This window comes from Oculina patagonica, chromosome 10 (assembly GCF_052425735.1).
Source record: "Oculina patagonica isolate OP01 chromosome 10, crgOcupat, whole genome shotgun sequence".
In the NCBI taxonomy this organism is placed as follows: Eukaryota; Metazoa; Cnidaria; class Anthozoa; order Scleractinia; family Oculinidae; genus Oculina; species Oculina patagonica.
Genome location: NC_135767.1, coordinates 21,806,841 through 21,826,103, shown reverse-complemented (window position 1 = coordinate 21,826,103; position 19,263 = coordinate 21,806,841). Strand labels below are relative to the sequence as shown.

At 38.6% G+C, this 19,263-nt stretch overlaps 1 protein-coding gene across 2 annotated transcripts; it reads right to left on the bottom strand.

Moving 5' to 3' along the window:
* Positions 1-698: 698 nt before the first annotated feature.
* LOC144628890 (thioredoxin reductase 1, cytoplasmic-like) lies at positions 699-17,996 on the bottom strand. 2 transcript variants are annotated; one of them, XM_078487001.1, is made up of 18 exons: positions 17,879-17,996; positions 16,633-16,772; positions 14,062-14,122; positions 12,297-12,514; positions 11,247-11,319; positions 10,602-10,670; positions 9,610-9,660; positions 9,408-9,445; positions 8,779-8,883; positions 8,121-8,236; positions 7,641-7,791; positions 7,123-7,197; positions 6,398-6,490; positions 4,060-4,136; positions 3,057-3,213; positions 2,783-2,986; positions 1,986-2,120; positions 699-1,401 (listed from the first exon to the last, which is right to left on the bottom strand). In XM_078487001.1, the coding sequence occupies exons 1-18, from the start codon at positions 17,910-17,912 to the stop codon at positions 1,339-1,341; spliced, it is 1,860 nt and encodes a 619-aa protein (XP_078343127.1). In that variant the 5' UTR covers positions 17,913-17,996; the 3' UTR covers positions 699-1,338. The 2 variants fall into 2 exon arrangements, with proteins under 2 accessions (XP_078343127.1, XP_078343128.1); XM_078487002.1 differs by lacking the exon at positions 17,879-17,996 and adding an exon at positions 17,064-17,196.
* Positions 17,997-19,263: the final 1,267 nt, after the last annotated feature.

Below are 19,263 nucleotides of genomic sequence, written 5' to 3'. Positions count from 1 at the left end.
TCTTGAGTGGTTTTCGCTCGGTCATAACTTTAGCCTCGGGGCTTTGTTCGTATGCAACGCAGGCTATCATAACTTTCACGGGCAAGTAATAGCTCGTCCTTCGAAATTGAAGAGGACCACAACTTCAAAGTCTCACTAGGAAACAATGTACATTTTCGCGCGCAAGTAAGGACCAATCAGACACCACGGATCCCCAGAACACGCGAGAGGAAACTTCCCGTGACTTTCCGTTGGATTCCCTCGTGCGTTTCGTTTGTCGCACCACGCGTTTTCCCGAGCGTCCCGTCCTGCAATCCCGTGCCATCTCCCATGTTCATGTGGTTTTTCTCAAATTGTCCCATCAATTCGTTATGGGTTCCCCTTGCTTCGGCTCGTCAGTTAGACCGTGCGCTCCTTTGCGCGTTCTCCTAAGAGTTCTCCCTGTATACCCTTGCGTGTAGTACGAGGCAATTGAGAAACAACACAAAAAGGCAAAAGAGATTACGCCACTTCCGAGTTACCCCTTTGCCTCTGTTTCAAAACGAGTCTACGTGCGAAACCATTTATATGAAAATGAGTTTAACCTACAGGTCCATTTTCATGCAAATCTCATTTTCATTTGAATAGTTTCGCACTTGTTTTGAAACAGAGGCAAAGGGTAACTGGGAAACGGACCTTTTGGGGAAAATAGGATCCGCAGACGGCAAAAAACGATCAAATTTTATTACCAAAATCATTTTTTATTAATTCACTGCAACTAAATCAACATTCCATCGAGTATATTTTAGTTGTCGTTAAGCTTTCAAAAACGAGTTTTCACACAAATTCTCGTACAGTTTGGGGACAAAATAACTTATTTCCAGGACAAAAGCCGAAGTGCAATTTTCTATAGCCCTATACATTGTTTGACATTTCATAAAATCATACTAATTTCTAAGTTGTTTTACATTTTGAACAATTTTCTTTCCAACGAACATAAATATTCATCCGCGTGTATTTATAATGCTGAATAATGAAATTCTGATGTACATGTGCAACAAAATGAAGAAAAAAGAAGTGTCCATGTACAATTTTGTCATAACACTAAGTTTCGATACTCCTTTCACACAGGAGTCGATTTTTTACACTTTCTTTGACTTGACTGATAAAAATAATGAACGTCCTTTAGTACAAATCATCGGGTGAAGTTTTCCCACACGTAGGGTTACAAACTTGACCGTCATGTATGCAGACTGAAGTGTCGCCACTGTACTAAGGACATCCAAAGCAAAGGTATAACCCTGCTGTCGCTCTTAGAATGAACAAGAGATGATTGAAATCTCTTTAAATTCTAAGATGAAGCAACAGCAGGGTCTAACCTCAGCAACCGGCTGCGGCAACGTCGGAGCCGGACCGCTTCGTTGTTCCGAGCGTTGTGAAGATCTGCAAAGAAAAAAGTGAAACATGAATATACTTTGACAAGGAGTACCGTGACTGCTCAAAAAAGTACCCCTCCCCGCCTCCTCCACCAATAAGAGCCGCACCAAAGCAAGAATACTGATAAGCGCCACGACCCTCGACAACAACGCAGCGCTTATTTAAAGCACTTGAAGCGCGGGAAAACGTGTGCGAGCGAATAATAGGGTTGGTTTTACTTCTGATTGGCTGCGAAAGTGGGGCGAGTTTTTTGAGCCAATCACTGCCGTTGTAATGCAAAACCAAAGCAAAATACAATCATTGACAAAACCTTGGCACAGTTGCTGTTTTTCTTACCTGAAACATGAATAAGTCAAGTAATTTCCCCTCTCCCCATTTGCAATGTTGCGTAGCATGCCAAAAAAAATGCCTTCGGTTGCTGCCTACTTTTTCTCACATACTTAAACGCACTGCACGAGGATTTCAGGCACATTGTGCTATCCAACACTGTAACGGGGGGATGGGGAAGGGCGGGCCAACGACTCTTGTCAATGATTGTAGAAATACTTTCGACAGTCAAGTGAAAACCGCCCTATATCGACAGTACTAACCTCTGATACAGTAGGGTGGATTCCTACAGTTCTATCAAAGTCTTTCTTGGTTGCTCCTAACTTGATAGCTACAGCATAACCTTGCGTTACTTCACCAGCGTTTGGACCAACAATGTGGAAACCAACAACCCGCTCCTGGAAAAAAAAATCAAAGTTTTAGACACTTAAGTTTCACCAGTGATAAAAATTGTTAAGTTTTTTTTATATAAAAAATAATACTTCTACTAGGCAGTTTTCAAGTTTCGCGTTGTTGCTCTGTAAATGGCTGTCACAGACTTTTCCGTTGTACAAATATAATTTCCCTGTCCAAATTTATACAAAATGTCAGATATGGTAGCAGCCTTCAGCCTTTGCTTCCAAAAAAACATCGAGCTGAGATCACATTGAACTGAAATGCTTCTTCCAGCCCTTAATGACATTACATTAGAGGTGTGTCAATTTCCCCTGACTTTTCTACAAAATGTAAATTTTCCCTGACTCAGAATTAAATTCCCCGACTTTCCCTCAAGAATTTCACTTTTCCTGACCATTTCCTGACCTGTGGCAGCCCTGCCGTATACCGGTAATTCTTTTTGATAACCCCCTCCCCTACCCCCACAATAATATTTCACCCCCATCAAAAATAAGCTCACCCTCACTCCTCCCCCCAAAAAGTCTACTGTATCGATAATATAGGACAAGAAATGCTCACTGTAAGCTGAGAATTTTACTGTAACACGTCGATTTTCTAGCTTTCTTTGCCCAGAAATACCCCTCAAAAATCAACTGTTTTGGAAGTTGTGGTCTTCAGTACTTACATTATCAGTTTTGTTGCAAATCAACTTGGCATAACAGCCCGCCATGTCTCGCTTTGCTACTGTGTATTCAAGAGGTTGATAATTAGTGTGATACACTTCAAGATTCTCCTCTCCAAACTTAGCAATGGCATCCTCTTCAGCCAATCCAATACAGCCATACTCTAGTGGAGTGAACACTGTTGTTGCAACATTCACATAGTCACACTGGAAGACAAAATAAACTCAGGTTATTCTCATTGTCCTGAAAACAAGGCTCTTCAACAGTTTTACCTACCAGTTCATTGCTGGCAGCATAGAGTCGCTGGGCAAGTAATCTTCCAGCCTGGATAGCAACTGGAGTGAGTTCAAGTTTGCCATCCAGGATATCGCCAATGCCATAAATGTTCGGCACACTGGATTGCTCATTGTCTCCAGCAATCACTTTTCCATTCCTGTAAGAAGAGAATTATTAGTAACAAAGCCTGCAATAACGGTCCCCTCTAATGGTTAGTATGGGAGGCGCGGTGGCCTAATGGTTAGTGCGCCGGTCTCCGGATCGAGCGGTCCGAGTTCGAGCCCCGGCCGGGGCACTTTGTGTTGTGTTCTTGGGCAAGACACTTTACTCTCATAGTGCCTCTCTCCACCCAGTATAAGTGGGTACCGGCGACATAATGCTGGGGGGGGGGGAACCCTGCAATGGACTAGCATCCCATTCAGGGGGGAGTAGAAATTTTCCTAGCTGCTTAATGGTACGGAAACCGGGATAAGCTCCGGCAGTGTGGGTAGCCTGGCTTGTGGCTTCCCTTCTAATGGTTAGTCGAGTATAGAGCGAAAAAAGAAAAAAAATCAGTGAGTAAAGCAAGCCTTATGCCTCTAAGAGCACACTTACAGGATGTCAGTTACATTGACAATGAAACCATAGTCAAGAGTGTAGCCATGTAAATGAAAGCCATTGAACAGTACTTTCATGTGGGACTAATGATTGTGCTGTGCACGGTGGTTCTAATTTTAAGCCTGTGGATAAACCCTTGTATGTGACTATTTAAATGAAAGCTATTGAGTTGTACTTTCCTGTGGTACTACTGTTTATCATGCTATACATGTACATGGTGATTCTAAATTTTCAGTCTGTGGATAAAACTCTAGTGTGTGACCATTCACATGAAAGTACTTTCATGTGGTACTGTTCATCGTGCTGTACAAGGTGGTTCTAGTTTTAAGTCTGTGGATGAGACCCTAGTAGTTACAGCAGAAATTGCACACCAACGAGAATCTGCATTTTGACACCAAACACTTACTTGGCATTGAGTTTGACTCCAACATTCTCCAGACCAATTCCTTGAGTGCAAGGGTCTCTACCAATTGCAAACATCACCTGTTGGTAAAAGCAAATGTGACCCTATTTGGGAAAACCGGGCTTAACGAAAATAGCGTTGTAACGAATTATCAATGCATTTACAATGCTTTGATAATGCATTTACAACGCGTTGATAATGCATTTACAACGCATTGGAAATGATTCTCAACGCATTCACAATGTTATTCAGTCCGTTGTGAAAACGTTGGAAATGTTCGAAAAAATTTAGTAACGAATAAAAGATGTTTCTTGACGCGTTGGCTGCTTTTTCCAACGTTAAAATGGGAATGTTTCGCAAAAGGTTGAAATCCTGGAAAATATTTCGCTCTGTTTCAATAAAGACGTCAAAATTCGGCATCAGAGAGAATTTGATTTTATTTAACTAAGAGAATATAAAAAGTTTTTTTTTTAAGAACTGCAAGCATAAAGAGCCAAGACCACGAAAATAATAATTATGTTTCGCTCCCGAACTCATACTGCGCCGTGCGTGACTTGTTGGATGAACCGTCCCAACAATGTTTATCCCTGCACTAATTAATTTGATAAAGTGTAACATTTTTACTCGGCAAAGGCATTGAAGAGATTTTTATGAGACATAAAGTCTTCTGTTTAAAGTTTTCTGCGTTTGTAAACTGGATGAAACTGAACGGCTTACAAATCTTTTCAGAAAAATCTAAAAAAGAATTTATACGAGGCAGACACGGCAGACAATGTAGCGCCGCATGACTGTTTACCCGTCGCTAAAAAAAGTAAAGTTTGCGCCTTTTATTTTTATGCTGTTTTATTGCAACGGCCAGCGAAGCGAATCTTTTATTGATAACTTAACAGCAGACGGGTTTAATCGGCACCAGTAATGGAGAGTTGTGGTCGCGAAATAAAATATATTTATCTTCAGAACTTGTTGCGTGCACGCGGTCGAATGTCATTTGAAACTCAGACATGCAGCATGATTTCATTCGACGCCACTTCAAAGTTTATTTTGCATTTATAGCGTTTTGCAAAATTACAGGAATAGTCCGTGTATTTGATGAGTTTCTTCTCGAAATTCAAAGCGAAATTAATGATGCAAGTGGCTTAGAAAAATCTGAAAAATAATTTTATCCTCTCTTGTTTATACGAAGCAGACACAGCAGACAATTCAATGTAGCGCCGCATGACTGTTTACCCGTCGCTAAAAAAATTAAAGTTTGCGCCTTTTATTTTTATGCTGTTTTATTGCAACGGCCAGCGAAGCGAAGCTTTTATTGATAACTTAACATCAGACGGGTTTAATCGGCACCAGTAACTGAGAGTTGTGGTCGCCGAATAAAATATATTTATCTTCAGAACTTGTTGCGTGCATGCGATTATGGAAGAGATCGAATGTCATTTGAAACTCAGACATGCAGCATGATTTCATTCGACGCCGCTTCGAAGTTTATTATACATTTATAGCGTTTCGCAAAATTACAGGAATAGTCCGTGTATTTTGATGAGTTTCTTCTCCAAATTTAAAGCGAAATTAATGATGCGAGTGGCTTTATAATACGCTGTAGAGAATTTCGAAAACTGGCACAACAGTCCCTCGGGAATAGTCCCGTGAATGCTCGGTGATTTCGTTTTCGAATGTTTCAAAACACGTTAAAAATATTTTGAAAATACATTAAATTGATTTTGCAACGCATTTCGTTTTAGCTGAGAAACATTTCAAAACGCTTTTCTTCAACGCATATTCAATGCATTGAAAGTGTTCTTCAACGCGTTTTCAATGCATTGAAAATGTTCTTCAACGCATTTTCAACGCGTTGAAAATGCATTTGCAACGCGATGAAAATGCATTTCCAACGGAAAAACGGCACAACGCTATTTTCGTTAAGCCTGCTTTTCCCAAATAGGGTCACAAATAGGTTTTAATTAGTTAGTGCAATTAAGTCGTGTGTTATGAAAACAGCAATACTGATAAAAACAAAATGCAGACAGGCAGGCAGGCAGGTAGGTAGGTAGGTAGGTAGGTAGGTAGGTAGGTAGGTAGGTAAGGAGGTAGGAAGGTAGGAAGGTAGTCCTGAAGGTAGGTAGGTAGGTAGGTAGGTAGTTAGGGAGGAAGGTAGGTAGGTAGGTAGGTAGGTAAGGGGGCCTCTCTTCAAAACTGTACAGTAGGACCACACCCTGTAACAATCCACTCCACCCCATAACAATGGGGTAAGCACATTATTTTAATACCAGTGTGGGAAAATTTTTCTAGTGGATACACAGATTTCTTTCTTTCTTTTTTCACAAAAACAAGAGAAAAAAAGACATACACTGTTGCAGTCTATAGATGTTTCCTCTCCAGTCTCCAGCATCTTGTAATGAACTCTGAGCTTTCTTGGAGTTCCTTCTTCTATAAGTTCAACCTAAGAAATATGAGCAACATAATGACAGTTTATATTAATCACTGATTACTGGCTGGCATAGACATGCAATGTGTGCAGAGGGCTAGAAAACTGTAGCCTTTTGATGTTAGAATAGACACTAACTAACATTTCCCTGGGTTCCCCAAAAAAATTAAATGTGGCCAAATGCAATATAGGCAAAGTTAATCTCGAGCCAATGCAGTTAATGGTCTCCCCCTTTAGTGTATGTGACCTGCAGGGGGGATCTTAGGAGCTTGCTGTGTGCCTTGTGACCTGCATCGTTTATGGGTCACTTAACTTGCTGATCTTTGCGGATCATTTGCTTTGCTAATCGTTGCAGATCCCCTGCTTTTAAGTGCAGATTTCGTTCAATGATGATGATAGACCATGCTTGAGTCACACAAACAAGGGGACAAGAGCAACAGACACTGGCTTCAAAAGGGTAACATTGTGGTCCTTATTTTCAATTTTATTACAGATTGGAGATGGATTAAATGCAGCACATAAAAACTTGGGCATTACATTACAATATTAAAATAGAAGAATGGCTGCAGGTAAGATTGATTAGATTGTAACAGAATTTCCACCAAACAAGAAAATAACAACATCCAACAGACACTTGCATCACATACCTTTGTGGGAATTGCTGGTCTTTTAATTTTAATTCCGCGGCTTATCATATCATTACCGATTATCTCTGCCATTTGCTGAAAAAGGAAAATGAAGAAAGTTTGTAAAAAATTATTGGCTGCATAGGATTATTTAATATGCTACTCTATTGATTAGAACATATTTTTGTGAAGGCATAAAAACGCTTCTAAGACAGATCATTACTGTGGTGCAGTGGTGAGAGCACTCGCCACTCACCAATGTGGCCCGGGTTTGATTCCTGGACTCAACATCATGCGTGGGTTGAGGTTGAGTTTGTTGTTGGTTCTTGTCCTTGCTCTGAAGGTTTTTCTCTGGGTTCTCAAGTTTTCATCCCTCCATACAAACCAACACATTTAAATTCCAATTCGACAAGTAAACAGCACATGAAGAAACTGCCCTGTGGAAATGCCACTGCAAATTCCCATTATTTATTTATTCATTTATTTACATGTATTTATTTATTTATTTATTTACAAAACATAATTTTGATGGTCTTTACCTGGTCAAACCCTCTTAAAAGAATTGATCGCACCAGAACAGTAACATCAAGGTTGACTCCGTGCAGAAATCCTGCACATTCTAGTGATACATATGATGCTCCCACTATTACAGTTTTGCCTGGACTGTGTTCTAACGAGAACAGGTCATCACTGTAAACAACAACAAAAAGAAAACAAATTAATGAACGAATCAATGAATTAATTGGATGTGTGCCTTGAAAATAGTGAGTGCTATACAGTAAACTTGCTAAAACGGACACCCTTGGGACCAGCTCCAACTGTCCATTTTAGAAAGGTGTCCGTCTTATAGGGAGTTTAGTTACAATAATGTGAAATGACTGAAAAATGGCAGGGATGGGACCAACACCAGGTGTCATTCTTAAAAAGGTGTCCAATAAGAGAGTGTTGACTGTACATGATTTAACGTCTTTGGAGTGTTTATTCCATAGTTGACAAAAGTTACTGTAAGACTGTATTACCTAGTGATGCCGTATTCCTTTGCTCCTGGGATATCAGGGTACCGAGGCCGTAATCCAGTTGCAAGAACAATATGCTGTGCCGTCATCTCTGATTCCTTTCCTCTCTTGTCGACAGTCTATTGATCATCAAAAAAGACTGTTACAACAGTGTAACGAATGAGAGAAGCAATGTTATGAAAATCCTATCTTGATAGATTATTAACACAGGGTTCATATTCTTTTGAGCTTTTGAAATTCCATGGCTTTCCATGACCTTTTCCAAATGATGACTTCTCTTAATATTCCATGACCTAAATTTTACCACTTTCTTGGATATTGTCTTCATTTCAGGAATTTTTTTACCATTTTTCCCACAAAAAAGGCTAATTTTGTACTTTTTGATCAACATCATTTTCCATGACTTTCTATGGCCCACACTGAGAATTAGTCATGGAAAACATCACCAGAATGATGATGATGATAATGATGATGATGATGTGGCATTTATATAGCACATTTCCATACCTTTTATTGTGCTATAATGCTAAATGAGCAGTGACACAACCCCTTTAACCATATATAAATCTGAGATGTTTATTGACTTGAACCAACCAATCACAGCATTTAAATGCCAAAAATGAAACAGATGTCTGTCCAAGGTGCCAGGTAAAAATCTTACCTTAATTGTATGTGCATCCACAAGTTGTCCTGTTGCATTTTTGTATGTAATCTTTTTATCTCGTAGTTCAACTCTGTATCCCCAGTTTAGTGATCCAATGTGATTCTAAAACGACCAAAAAAGTATCTGAAAGTCAGTTGCACATGCACTTGTAGCAAATCACACAAAATTATAAAGTCAGAATAGTTTGACTTAGCAAAGCAATAGGTGTAGGAAACAAATACACTCTCTAGGGAACATCTTGCAAAAGAGAGTGTTCAACCTGGCTTAAAAAAATTGAGTGCGCGCTCAATTGTTGCTACATGTAAAAGGTAGGTAAGGTCTGCACTAAGAAAAGTGGCCCATACTGCTGCAGTTTATCCGAGTTTCAGTGACATTAAGTGAATTGGAGTATTAAATAAATGGATTAACCCCAGCATCTTTTCTCTGGTACCCATTTATACACCTGGGTGGAGAGAGGCACTGTAAGAGTAAAGTGTCTCGCCCAAGAACACAACACAATGACCCTGGTCAGGGCTCGAACCCAGAGCGCTTGATCCGGAGTTCAGTAAACTATAAACCATTAGGACACCTCATCTTCCTGCTACATGTATCACTGTTAAATCCTAAATTTAAGCATAAAGACCTACCTGGACATTTTCTCTCATTGTTGCCCAGTTGTGTTCCACTGGAAATAAAGTTGTAAAAACACAAGTTATTTTTAATTACAAAGAGTACTGGCTATGGTTTTCTGAGTGTATTAGAGCTCATAAAATTATCACAAAAAAATCAAGCAGTGGAGTGAAAGGACAAAACAAAAAAAAATCATTGTAAAAATAAAACAGCATTTACCTTTTGTATCAAAATCCCATCCATACATCCTAGCATCTTGCAGGTCATGCCCTTGGAGAAAATAAAAAAATAAATAAAAATAAATTAAAAAAACAAGCTTTTTGTAACAGTGAGTACACTGTAGGTTTTGTCCTGTTTGTTGAGACCAGATCAAGGAGTTTGGCAGTTTGTACTTGACACTTCTTATTACTTCTGACAGTGTCAGTGACTTCTCAAACTCATTTAGCAACGAAGCATTCGATCGGACGTAAAAATAGGACTGGGCGAGAACAAACAAGCAAAACAAGATGGAGACATTCAGGTTTCGTTGCTATTGTATCGATAAAAAAGATTTGGGAGTCATCCGTTGGAGATAAACTTGTTGCATCAAGAGAGTTTCGTAATCATTTGCCATAAAACTGCTTAATGGGGAAGAAACAGAAGGCCATCTATCACGCGAATGCTCGTGGTAATTCTCGCTCATGATGTATCAATATTTATTCTGCTGAAAATATAGGCCATCGTTGACACTGCAAACAGCTTTTAGGAGCTGTCAAACTTGCAAAAGCAATAGCCAGTACCCCCTTGTAGTTTTATGTAATATTAATTTACGTTTCCATAAAAGTGTCAATTCACGAAAACTTGTGGCACCTTTTCCAAATGTTCCCGCAGATAAGCCCCAACCTCAATTTCGAGTGAAGATTTTTGGAAAAAAGGTGCAGCTTATTTGCGGGTGTTTACGGTACTCCTTAGTCTCAGTTTCAATTGGAAAGATGTATCAAACCTGTAGTCAAGAGAGTGTTTCAATCATCACATTTCCAAACACCTCAATGTTTGTCAAAAATTGTCCATTGAGCATCGCATTTTCAATTCTCTTCTCCATGTTTGGAAATGCCATGATCGATACACTCTCTCTTTTGTTTGATATTATTTCATCCCTCATGAATCACACATAATTATTATTGACTCTGTTTGGGCGTGAAGCAATAATAATATTATGCTTCGTAGCATACCTAATATTGAAGCTTGATGCATCAGTTTCTTTGGAATGCAACCAACATTTACACAGGTTCCTCCAAGACCTGAGACAGATTAAAAACAGGATCGTTAAGCACCAAAAATTCTGTCAGGGGTACAATAGAATGATACAGTCGCACATTCCATGACCATACAACCCTGGGACCAAAAACAAGTGTCAACTTACGAAGGGTGTCCTCTATTAGGAGTAAGAAATGATTAAAAGTGTTTGTATGTAACTGGGACTTTGCTAAGAGACTTTGCACAGTTTGAGGTGAATAGGAGGCACGGTGGCCTAATGGTTAGTACACCAGACTCTGGATCGAGCAGTCCACTCGAGCCCTGGCGGCGTCATTGTGTGATGTTCTCAGGCAAGACACTTACTTCAATCTCTTAGTGCTTCTCTCCACCCAGGTGTATAAATAGGTACCAGCAAATTTACTGCTCCAGGGGGGAAACCCTGCAATGGACTAGCATTCCATCGAGGGGAGGGGGGAGGGGAGTAGAAATACTCCTGCCGCTTAATGCGACAGAAATCAGGGAGAAGTCCTGGCCTGATAAGCCACTCGGTTTAATTTTGACAGGAGGCTTTTCCTTTTACTCAATTTAAGGTGTAGAAGTATTAAAAATACACAACTAACCCCATGTTGTTCCAATGGGAGATGGTTTTACAAAATCCAGTACTGCTACTTTTCTTCCAAGGTTTGCTGCTTCCTTTAAAAATAATAACAAAAAGTATGCAACTTAAATTAATTTTAATTTATGTCTAATAAAAATTTCAATATTTGGAGATTGCATAGGCCCACATGTAACTTTCTGTTTATTAATACAACCCTCCAATTTTATTTTTTAATCCTTAGTGGCCATTTGGCCACCGACTGCTCAAGTTTGGTCCCCAATGAAAAGTTTTAGTCCCTAAATTAAGCTCATGCTTGTAATCCTAATTCTTCTCAATTTTAGTCCCCAGGCTTCGGTTCCAATCTTAGTTGCCAGCTCCAAAATTATAGTTGCCATAGCAACTACAATGGTATTACCTTGGGGGTTGTAATAGTAATTTTTTATATAGTTTACCTGGACTTATTGAGTAAGTCTAAAGATTGCAGAAACAACATTAATCCCCCTATACCAGGGGGTAACCATCTTATCGTGGTGGGATAGTTTCTGTGTCTTAGTGACCCCTTGAGCTAGATGTATGTCGACTGGAGTCCAAGTTTTACTCCTGGTAGGGTCACCCATGTCAAACAGGTCAAAGGGTAGAGGCCAGAAAAAGTGTGATTCCCTGTGGACCTCAAGGTTGGGGGTTGGGCTGGGGGCTAATCACCGACTTCCCTAAAAATAAGACTACATTCCGTATTTATTCAGACCCTAAACTTTTAGTTTTTAGAACCAGTCAGACTCTGACAAAAAACTAAACCAAAAACCCTCGGCTGTTAGCTGAGACCCAATTTTTCCTTCAAACTACTGTATAAAACAATCCATGTGCAGTGAATCAACATATTCGTTAAATCACAACTAAAGCTTCAAATTGAAATTTGTTGCAGAGGTGGAGACCGTTCAAAACAACTGCAAAATCTCTAGGGAAAATGGATGATTCAGTGAATATTCAGTTCGTTGCAATTCGCCAAGTTGCTAGCAAACAGATCAAGCAGGTGAAGTTAAATCACCATGGCTACACAGCCACACAAAAGTACCTTGGAACAAGCAAGCCCTCCAGATCCTCCGCCAACCACAATAAGATCATAAGTGTAGTTCTCGGAAGGTGGCACAATTAACTCCATCAACTTCCCTTGTTCATGGAGCTTGATTGTGGCATCAGCTCCTCCGACGTGTTTTCCACGAATGTAGACATTTGGAACTGTCCTTTGTCCAGAGAATTCTGTCAGTTTTTCCTGTATTGCTGCACCATTGTCTGAGAAACAAGCAGGAGAATTAGATATGAATTGACAAAAAAAAAAGAGATGAGCATTACTTGTAATTAAAGTTAGTGAAACTCAGCCATGTTATATATCCTGGAATTCCACAAATCTGATTGATCTGATCTGATCAAATGGTGGTCTTCCATATTTTCTTTGTTTATTTCCTCGTTCTCGACCCCAGAGCACTTCTCTTTTGCGCATGACTGACGGCGAGAAGAGCTCTGGGCAACCCGGGAACAGAACCTATTCTCATTTGAAGTCCATTGAAACAATGAAAACACCTCTGATTGGTCAATCTGTAACCTGCCAAAATTTAAACGTGCGTCGGAATGGTTGTCCTGGCCCTTGGGGAATTGAATGTTTGTGCTTTATACAAATCAAAGATTGTGCACGCAATCGTAATATGTGTTGTTTTCGGATGTATTTCTGTTTGGAGACGATATCAACAATCTCGGAGCAATTCTTCCTTACTTAAATAAGCATATTTAATGTATAACGATGTTTAACAACAGACAATCGCCCAAAACCAGCACTGAATACAATATAACGTGACACAATCTAAATTTGCATAAAACGCAGAGTCTAGTCTCTGGTGAATAAATGTGGAGCGTGCGCATAGATCATCGTAGCAGATTTTGGCTTGCTTGCGTGGAGTTTCCCAGGCTCTCTCGCCGTCGGTCATGCGCAAAGAGAAGTGCTCTGGAGTCAAGATGTTATTCTCAGTTTCAGGCTTCCGTTATACGTGCTCGCCACAACTGTTCCCGAGCCAGTCTTCCTGGATCCTGTTGCCCCGGTTGCGCTTTTAAAAACACAACAGGGGCAGGCATGTGGCTAGGTTCAGTCCTGGGGGGGGGGGGGTACTTGGGTCAATTTTTGTTGGGTATGTGCCGCTGGCCTCTCAGCCCCTCCCCATTATAGTCATATTCTATGGCCAATTATAGACCCCATCTTAGTCACTTTTGGGTAAATGTAATTTTCACAACCCCAACTTAGTCACTTTCTGGGAGCCGTTTGCCAAATATTAAACAACAGCAAAAAAGTGCGGTAACATTTTTTTCGGCTATCTTTCCGTTTATAAATCACAATTGCCAAAATTTTCTTACTGTCAAAATCCCAGAAAAGTGTGCCCCATTCTAGTCACCCTATAAAAAATGCTTGAAAGGCGACCCCATCATAGTCAGTCCAGTCGTGAATGCGACCCCATCCAGCGGCACATCCCCATTAGCCCATTTATAGGAAGTGCCCCCGGGGGTTCAGTGTTTTCATAGCTACCCTGCAGGAGAAAGTACGCTGAGCATAATTTATGGCGATGAACTAAAGCTACAAGATCTCATGTGACATTGGCTTCTGCAAGGCCCCGTTTGAGCCCAGTCTCTATGGGTACAAAATACAACTGCTACACAGTTTTTTATTAATTTTGCTAATAAAACATGATTACATGTGCAGTGCTCCCTAAAGGATTAATTTTCATTATTTCAGCAAGGTGATAATTTACTACACATCTCATCTCATCAAAAATAAAGTTAAATTGTGTGATTACCTAGTAAATCCAATTCCATAGCTGTAAATGTGACGTTTATTGACTTGAAAAGTTCTTTTACCTGTCATGGAAGGATTATTATAAATTATTATTGTAACCATTATTAAAAGAACCCAGATAAAAAAATATAGTATTACCTGACAGAAAACACCAGATGTACTAAAAACTTTGACATAATATAACTAAAAGTGCTTGGACAAATGGAAGAGTCTGTATATGAGCCTAGTGGCCCATAAGGCCGGAGCTTATCCTAATTTCTGTAGCATGAAGCGACTAGGAGTATTTCAACTCCCCCAGGATGGGATACTAGTCCATTGCTGGTTTACCCCCAGCACTAAATTTGCTGGTACCCATTTATACACCAGGGGTGGAGAGAGGCACTATGAGAGTAAAGTGTTTTGCTCCAAGAACAAAACACAATCAGACCCCCGCCAGGGCTTGAACCCGGACCGCTCGATCCGGAGTCCAATGCGCTATCCATCAGGCCACCAGAAAGCATGGTGACCAAATGGTTAGTTGGTGAGACCCTGGTTCCCAGCTTTTAATGAAAATTTAATATATGGATAAAATAAATTGCTATCCACTACCTAAGACAAATCACTATCTAGTTTTTATTTATTTTGAAATATCACTGCAGAAATAATTTTATTCCAAATTATTCTCACCAACATTCTGGAAAACTCTGTGCTATATTGCACAATAACTGATTAATTGTCGCAACATGCAGATACTGTTTATATCTCCCACTTTTTTCTCAAGGAATACAGTGATCCCGCTATTCGGTTATTTCGAGTTCACTGTTATTTCTAACTAAAACCCATATCCCTTGAATTTGCCCTATCAGCCATTTCGAACTCCCGCTATTTCAAACTAGTTTTGGTCTCCCTTGATGGTTCAAAATAACAGGGTTCGACTGTAGACATATGTTTAATTTATATACAGACATAAAAAAAGCCAGGATATCCTTAAAATAGTAAAAAAATGCTTATCCCCACTGAAAACCTTCTCTTAAGAACGGCTTTAGCATTAAAAATATCTATTGTACTATGCAATTATTTCAATCTGTAATTTGCTTTACAAAAATTTACACCTTACATACATACATACATACATACTTTATTTAACGTGGAAAAAAGTACACACTTAGCTGTTAGCTAGTTTACAGGTGCTCCATGATTAAAAGTTTAGTATTTACAAAAGTATTTACATCAAAACAAAGGTATAAAAGTATTACATCAGACTATTTTAAAATGGTTAAAAAAAAAAAAAAAAAAAAAAGAAAAAAAAAAAACAAACAAAAACCATCTAGCTAAATAATCACTATCTAGCTTATTAATCACTATCCAAAAATACAACAGTAAGATTATAGGAGTGTGTAAAACTTAGTACTGCAGTAGTTTTAAAGGTAACATCAATCGAAAACTACTAACTACTGAGTTTATCTTTACTTTTTCTATTTATATTATTTCCATAATGTGATGGTTAGAATAGTGAACTACTGAAAGATATATTGGTGATGTCAGGGTTATGAATATAAAAAGTGTCACCAAGATCTTATGGTTATAGTGTTCAAAACAAAGAGTTCTTTTGCTTTTATTATTGGATGGGAAAATTTGAATGACAAAAAAAGGTTTGTAAACAGATACCTTTCTTAATAAAAGTGTGTAGCTATGAAATTTACAACTTTGACAGGCCGTCAGTAAACCCAAAGTAAAGGTTATCATTGTTGAGCTTTCCTTGGAAGTATGTTTAAATATCTAGAATCATAGTCAGTTGTTTTCTTTTTTTTAATATAACAGTGCACTTCAACAATTTTTTATTTACAAATGAATCTTAACTTTCATATCAACCCATGAATCATTTTATATTTAATATTTTCAATGCATATATGCAAATTACAAATCATTCAGATACGGTCAAATATCTTGGTATAGTTCAGATATTGAAAGTTTTAAATAAGAAACTCAAAGAAAACAATTAGGTTAAGCCCAGATGCGAATATTTATTGTTGTTCAATTCACAAATGAGATGAATAAGACGCAATATAAGGTGTGAAACACAACAAAGAAAATAACAGAAAACAGCTTTTATATGTCCCATAAGCTTTAATTAAAAGCTGAACTTAGCTTTGCAGATATAAATATAAGTAAATTAAACTTAAGGTCGATTTTGCCAATTTTCAGGGCTTTAGCTAGTCGACTTCTGCGAAAATATTTGCCAGAAAATTATAATAAAGCTTGAGAGGCCAGCATACACAATTTCTGGCAAAATCAAGCTCAAGCTTTTGTTGTCACGTACTTGTAAATATTCAAATTTTGGGTTCAAACTTCGGTTGCTTTCAACTGTGACGTTTAAACGAATTAAAAAAATTTCACTAGCAGTAAGTATCTACAGGAATATCGACATAAAGGAGAGAATTTTTAGTAGCACGGGACAATATTATGTAATCCAAAACGTGGGCACATAGGCGATTGCCAGAGGGAAGAACGAAATTACAAAGTTCTGCCTATTAAGTTTGGACAATGTTTTTCTTTCGAACGTCGCCGTCATGAAACAAAATAAGCAGCTTACCTTTTTGCAAAATGGACAGTACGACTTGGAAAAGACCATGACTGTGTTGTCCTTAATATTTTGTTCGATCAGGTCCTTTATGGGCGCCATTTTGTTGGGCGCTTCGGGCGAAGGGGTTCGAGCCCTCTTCAGACTTGAAACTACGAACCCAATGGTGAAAAACAATAAAATTACTAGAAATAACAACGTTTACACCTTGTCACAGGGGAGGATGTAGAGTAAGGACGTGACTTCGATCGCATCTTCCTAAACATGCAAAATTACGCAGCCGGCCTCAGACTTTTATTCATTCCGTTTTAGATATTGGCCTTGGTCACGTGCTTAGCGCAAATTCCTCTTCCCGTTTCGCTGGTTTGACTGTTTACCGAAGGTCAATAGCATAAAATTAGGCTTCCTTTATAGGCTAGAAGTATTTAGATGAAGAAACTTACCTGAAATGGCTTGAAAATGATCAATTTCGCTAGATAAGTTGAGCGGCGAAGACTTTTCTCAAGAACATGTGACTCATTAAAAAGTGTGACATGACGTCATGTGTCAAATTCTCGCGCGCGCGGGAAAACGACCTTTTTATTTCAACATGGAAAGGTTTCTTCGAATCTTTGATCGCCAAGTATATGAAAGATTGCATACAAAACTCTGTATCAACTTCTGTTATTTTCACCAAGCTAACATGGTTTTTGTGTTAAACGAAACAGTCCAGCCACTAGTGGAAAGGAAGTCTCGAAGCTTCTTTGGCCTTCTTTGTCTTGCTTGAAAATAATGAGTCACGCCACTACGTCATAACTCAAGAAGTTTTCTCCGAAACACGGAAAAGGAAAAAAACTTATAAACTAATTGCTCTTGCGCAATTAAAATTTTTCTTTTAGGGCCCTACTCACAAACGTAACGATAAATTAATGACTCACACCCTTAGATGGCCGTTAGCTGCAAAGATGCGGTTCGGTCGAAAAGACCGAAATAACTTGCGTTCGAGATCTATTCACTCGGTTTTTAGGAAAATTTAACCTTATTAATCGGGATTGATCCGAAAGGATTAGTTTGACAAATCACTTAATATATAATCAGGGGTTAAGCAAACGTCTTAGCACAGTTTTGCGTCAAGTTGGAACAAATGATTTCAAATACAAATACCTAAGACATTCATTTCGTGACCGTGACGAATGCAACTACGGTATACACCTTTGACACCTTTGCAGCGTCGAAAATTTAAATTAAAAAATGGATTTCGCTTTTTGAAGAAGTTTACCTTCAGTTCCTCCGAGTATATCCTCCTCCATCATTATTTTAGCTGTATGCTTCTTTATGAGCTAGAATCTGCGACTTTTCTAAGACTTTTCTTCAGGGATCTATTTATAAGTGGGCCCAGATTCGAATGCCGGTTCGCGCCGTTTTGAAATCGCCAAGTCACGCTGAATGAGCATGTCATTTGCATGACTATGCATAACGCCATGATGTTGAAACACCGGACGTGACAGAGCTGTACATTGGCGGATATACGTACAGAATTTCCGTATTTGAAAGAAAGGCTTAGCCTACAGTAAAGTTTTTTCCCTTGGGCCAGCCTGCAGGCTGGGCAGTCAACCGTGTTTCGGCCAATTCTCAATGGCTACTTGATCTCTTTCTGAGGAAACGTGCCCTTCTCTGAAAAGGGTACAATACTGAACTACGAGCACTGAGCACTTCACTCGTTGATAAAGGTCGCATCTGAGCACGATCCATGGACCGAATTTTAGCGTATTTTAAACTGGGGGCTAAAAATCAGGTTTTTACATTTCTTCGTTTCCTTTCGAGGTGAGAATTTCTAGTACTATTTTTGTTTTCGTTTAACGGGTATATAAACCCAAATGTGATCAAGCCGCATGAGTAAGCAAATTCTTTCGGAAAAATAAGACATTTCAAAATATTCAACTTCTTAATGAAATAAAAAGAGGTTTCTAAGTACTGGCGACTGATGAAAAACACTCATAAAAGGCGAACAACCTTCGTACACGTGAAACAAAGAGAGACAAATTTTCTCAAAATACTTTTTATTCAATGAAAAAACTTATCCATTTAATGGCAAAAAGCCAGATTAATTAAGCATTGTGCAGAAACCCACAACCCGTTATGTGTTTCTGGTATGTGATTATTATCATGTTTTTTTCCTCTTGACAGTTTTACAACTGGGTAAGCGATTAAAACATTTTAAATATCCTTCTTATTATTATTTTTTAATTCAGACATTTTACATATATTTACTTTTTCGGTGGCCAGCTCCGTCATTGTAATATGAAAATTTTGATAAATATTTTAGAAATATTTTAAATTAGTTGCAGAAAATAACTTACATAAACTTAGCTAATAACTTATAAAAAAAAGACTACCGACTTCTTGCAGAAAACTAAAGAAACTTACATAAATTTAAAAAAAACTTAAAGTACAAAAATAAACCATAACCCCTTTTCCTAAAAGGCGGGAAAAAAATTTTTTTTTTTTTTTTTTTTTTTTTTTTTTTTTTTTTCCCTTTTTTTAATCAAAAATTTTTTTTACTTCTGCAGATGCCATCGAAGCCACGAAGGCCAATTAAAAAAAAAAAAAAAAAAAAATATATTTTCCCCCATATTGGAAAAAAGGTGTATTGTCCAACACCAA